General features: G+C 63.4%; 1 protein-coding gene across 1 annotated transcript; it reads right to left on the bottom strand.

Annotated features, from left to right (window-relative positions):
* Positions 1–3,632: 3,632 nt before the first annotated feature.
* Positions 3,633–4,370, bottom strand: LOC122404333 (the record flags this gene model as incomplete). Its single annotated transcript, XM_043408268.1, has 1 exon — positions 3,633–4,370. A coding segment is annotated over exon 1 (738 nt), but the record flags the coding sequence as incomplete, so codon positions are not given.
* Positions 4,371–4,622: the final 252 nt, after the last annotated feature.

The following is a 4,622-nucleotide window of genomic DNA, read 5'->3' as shown; positions in this document are numbered from 1 at the left end:
AATTAGCGGAGGAGGGACTCTACCCCACTATTTTAAAGAATTTACATTTTGTCCCAGACATAACGTGGACTTGTGTGAAAACTAATACTGTCCGCAATTTTGTAAGCCTTCTCTGTTCTGTGTTTAAAGGTGTTCTGTGCTAATGCTGCAGTATATTTTTTGTAGTGATAGATCTCTAAATTACAGGTGTGTTCCCATTTTTAAAAGACCGGCAGACGTCATCTGATCTCGGCTACATCGCGAAGTCCACCACAAAAAACTGGATTCGGAATCTGGAGGTTGACCATAATGTGTTTTTCGTTGTCTGTTTTCCTTTTGGTAGGAGTGCTCGACCCAAATGGAATACAGTCACAAACAACGGGCAAAAAATTCCTATCTTGAGTAAGGCTCTAATAGTGCATATTCTATGGTGCAAAATTGGAATCATCTGATGAATCTAGTCGCATGTTAAATTGTTATACACAATCGGTCTCTGATTTGTCTTCAACTAAAACGAATGTTTCTTATAGAAATACTTCTATTCTGTATCGTACGTACTAAGAAGGGAACAGTGAGCGGAACCCAGCGTATTCATCTCCCAAAACAGATTACCTTATCAGAAATATACAGTGAGAGACTGATTAAGTCAACATGATCTCTGTTCTGATAAATCCAGGTGTGTCCCGAATGAGAATTGAGAATTATGGCTGTCACGCAGAGAGAGGTCAAAGGATGTGCACTATGGAATTGTTTTTCTTTTTGTAGTCGCGAAATCGTCGAAAGACTCCCTCCCACCTCTTTGGGGAGAGGCGGGAGGGGTGTGTGGGATTCCCCGCGCCCATTATAACGGGCGCGGGACCTACCCACTAAAAACCCCACGGTGACCCTTCCGCACGATTTGGGAGGATACCGGGAATCGCTCGAAGTATACTTCCGGTATCCTCCCCGTGCCCGCGCTTTGCGCCCACCCGCGGGGGGACAAACGGTCCCCCCGGTAATCGCCCTGTCTCATAGCGGCAGGACGAGGCCACATCGTCCTGCCGCCATCCGTCCCGGGGCCGCGTCTAGTGGCGGCTGCGAGCCCCAACTCGCAACCGCCGCGACCCCTTTTCTACCCCTCGGAGGCCGGCAGCTCATGGCCGCACCAGGCCACCGAGGGTGCCGCTCCGTGCGCCGGACCCGGACAGGAGGCACTGCCACCCCATCCGGTCCGACCCTACGCCCGCCTGGCGGGAGGGGGCTCCTATCAGGACCCCCCTCCCAGCCTGGGTCATGCGCCACGCCGAGGGGGCCGCCCGCGTCGCCTGACGCCCAGGCGACGCTCTCTCGCCACCAAACGAGCGCGAGCCTCAGCACGCCGCTGACGCTCGCGCTCCCTTCCCGCGGTCTCCTTCTGCAACATTACGATTTCGCAGAAGGAGGCCACGGCCCTCCACTTCTCCTCGCTGCCGAGCATGGCGCGCACCATGCCCGGCAGCGAGACATCCCGCCCGATGACGCCGATCAGGACACGGCGTTCACCCTCCCATGCAGCGCATACCTCGAGGGTATGTTCCGCCGTGTCCTGCTCAGCGTCACAATGGCAGCAACGCGCCGTCGGCTCCTTCCCTATCCGGCACAGGTATCTCCCGAAGCTGCCATGCCCCGAGAACACCTGTGCCATCCTGTAAGTGAGGCTTCCATGGCCTCTGTCCAGCCACTCACATAGGAGTGGCCGAACAGCCCCGACTGTCCGGTGCCCCGCGGTAGGCAGAGCCAACCGCTCTTGCCACGCGTGCACCACGGACTGCCGGGCCTGGCGCTTCAACTCGCCCCAAGCAGGTTCCTGCACACCCGGGACCGCCCCCACCCCCGCGCGACGGTCGACGCGGTGACGATACATCATCGCGTGCGACCGCGCGAGGAGATCCATGGGCGGCATCCCCGCAAGAACCGTCGCCGCCTCATGTGACACGGTCCGGTACCCGCGGACGACCCTTAGAGCCATCCGCCTCTGCACCCGACGCAGCATAGTCATGCCGCGCCGGGAGGCCGCCAGGTCGTCCGCCCAGACGGGGGCCCCGTATAGGACCACCGACTGAACCATTGCCACATAGAGGCGGCGAACTCGGCCCGCCGGGCCCCCCAGGTTGGGCAGAATCCGGCCCAAAGCCCCGACCATCCTCTCCAGCCGGGGGACCAGGCAGCGGAAATGCTCCTCGAAGCGCCAGTGGCTATCGAGGATCAGCCCCAGATACCTCATCTGGGGCTTCACCTCGATATTAGCCTCACCCACGCGGATCAGAGGGGGTGGCGGATCCTGCCGAGGTGAATGGAACGCTATCACCTCGGTCTTATGGACCGCCACCGTCATCCCCATCCCTCTGATCCGGTCGACGACGCGTTGCGCCCCCTCCTCCGCGAGACGCTTGGCCCTCCCCCAGTGCGCCCCGACGGCCAGCACCAGTGTGTCATCTGCATAACACACGGCGCTGACGCCGTCGGGGAGGTCGGCCCGCAACACTGCGTCGTACGCGATGTTCCACAGGAGTGGCCCGAGGACCGACCCCTGCGGAACACCGCAGTACACCTCCCTCCGCATATGCCCATCCCGGCTCGGATACTCGATCCACCTGCCGCGGAGATAATCCCCGATGACCGCCCCGAGACAAGGGGGGACCCGATGATATTCGAGCCCCCTCCTTATCTCCTCCCAGGGCAGGGTGTTAAAGGCGTTGGCAATATCCAAGGATATTGCCAAAGCCACCCCTCCCCGGGAGACGGCCGACTCCGAGAGGGCCCTGACACGACCTATCGCGTCGATGGTCGATCGACCCTCCCGGAAACCGTACTGGCAGTCGGCCAGGCCGGGGGCACCCCGCGCCAGGTGCTCGACGAGGCGGGCAGCAATCACCCGCTCGAAGAGCTTGCCCACCTCGTCGAGGAGACAGATGGGCCGGTATGCGGAGGGAGACTCCGCGGGCCGACCCTCCTTCCGGAGGAGGACCATCCTCGCCACCTTCCAACTGGGGGGGGAATCGCCCGTCCCTCAGGCATCGGTCGAACAACCGCCTGAGGTCGGCCCCAAGGACGCCCTGGGTCAAGACCCAAACCCGGCCGGGCACACCATCCGGACCCGGGGCCGTGTTACGCGCCCCGAGCCGTCTGATGGCCGCGGCCAGCTCCCCCTGAGTGACCCCCAGTTCGGCCGCCCACTCCCTTGGGACTGCCGCCTCCGCCGGAGGACGTGGTCCCCTCACCCGAATTGGGAAAAGAGTATTGACCACGTCCTCCAGCAGCCGGGGGTCAAGACCCTCGGTGACGGGGGGCGCCCACGGGCGGAGCTTCTTCAGCACCACCCTGTACGGGCGCCCCCAAGGATCGTCATCGAGGGTCTGGAGGAGATCCTTCCATGCCCGGGTCTTGGCCCGTTTGATGGCGACCTGCAGAGCAACCCGCGCCATCCGGTATGCCTCATACAGGTCATCTGCCCTCGCTCGCGCCACGCCATCGTCCGGTCGTAGACGACGGCGCGCGCGGGCGTACTGGCGTCGGGCGCGGACACTCGCGACCCGCAATTCCGCGATCGCGGCCGACCACCAGTACACCGCCCGGCGAGGAGAAGCTCGCCCGACCCGGGGCATCGACGCGTCGCAAATGTTTGCGACTAGTACCCCGAGCCGGGCAGCCTCCTCCTCCATGCTTGGCAACTCGGCCGCCACCTGCGGCCAAGTTGCAGCGAGGGCAGCTGCCATCAGGGCGTCCTTGTCCAGGCGCCGAAGCGCCCAGCGGCGCGGTGGGGTGCCATCCGGGCGGCGGTGCCGGGACGCAGCCCCGGCGGCAGAGACCTCCATCCGGATATACCGGTGATCGGAGAGTGTCTCTGCCTCCGGGGCCACCTGCCAACCCGACACCATGCGCACGGCGTTGGGGGTCGCGAATCCAACATCCACGATAGACCCCCCATATCGCCGCACGCACGTGTGCTCCGACCCCCGGTTCAGTAACCGAAGGTCGAGCCCCGCCGCCCAGTCGCCCAGGATCCCGCCGCGAACGGTGGTCCTAGGGGATCCCCAAGCCACCGACTTGGCGTTAAAGTCCCCCAGGACTAGCACCGGCCGGGCCGCGCAGCGCTGCACGCATGCCGCGACCTCGGCCAAGTACAGCTCGAACGCGGCGTGACCGCTGCGGGGCGAGATGTAGCACCCCACTACGGCGACTCCCCCCCAGTCCACGGCGACGAAACCCCGACCGCGCTCCAGAATGGAGAACGGCGGGGACCCGTCGCCACCTCCCCATACCGTCGCCACCAAACCGTCCGCGTCGCCCACCCAATGTGGGTGATCCGGCACGCGGTACGGCTCGGCGGCGACCGCCAGGCCAACCCCCCACTCCGCGAGGACTTGGGACATCATGTCCTGTGCCGCGCGGCAGTGGTTGAGATTGGCCTGGAGGAGGAGGCGGGGCGCCGTTATTTAACGGCCGTCCCAGCCTCCTCCCGGCTGTCCGTCCCCGTGGCACCGTCCACCTGCATTGTGGACGCTGCCAGCGACCGCGGTGCCTGAACCGGGGCGGGCCCCTTCTTCTTCCCCTTCCGGGAGGGGGGAGAGCACTTTTTGCTCCCCACCCTGTGATCGGCTGGCCTCCCCATGTCCGCACATAGC

The sequence above is a fragment of the Colletes gigas genome, unplaced genomic scaffold, assembly GCF_013123115.1.
Source record: "Colletes gigas isolate AHSC1104 unplaced genomic scaffold, ASM1312311v1 Colletes_gigas_Sc00191, whole genome shotgun sequence".
Taxonomy (NCBI): domain Eukaryota; kingdom Metazoa; phylum Arthropoda; class Insecta; order Hymenoptera; family Colletidae; genus Colletes; species Colletes gigas.
Note: the sequence above shows the minus strand (reverse complement) of the source record. Positions and strands in the feature narration are given on the sequence as shown.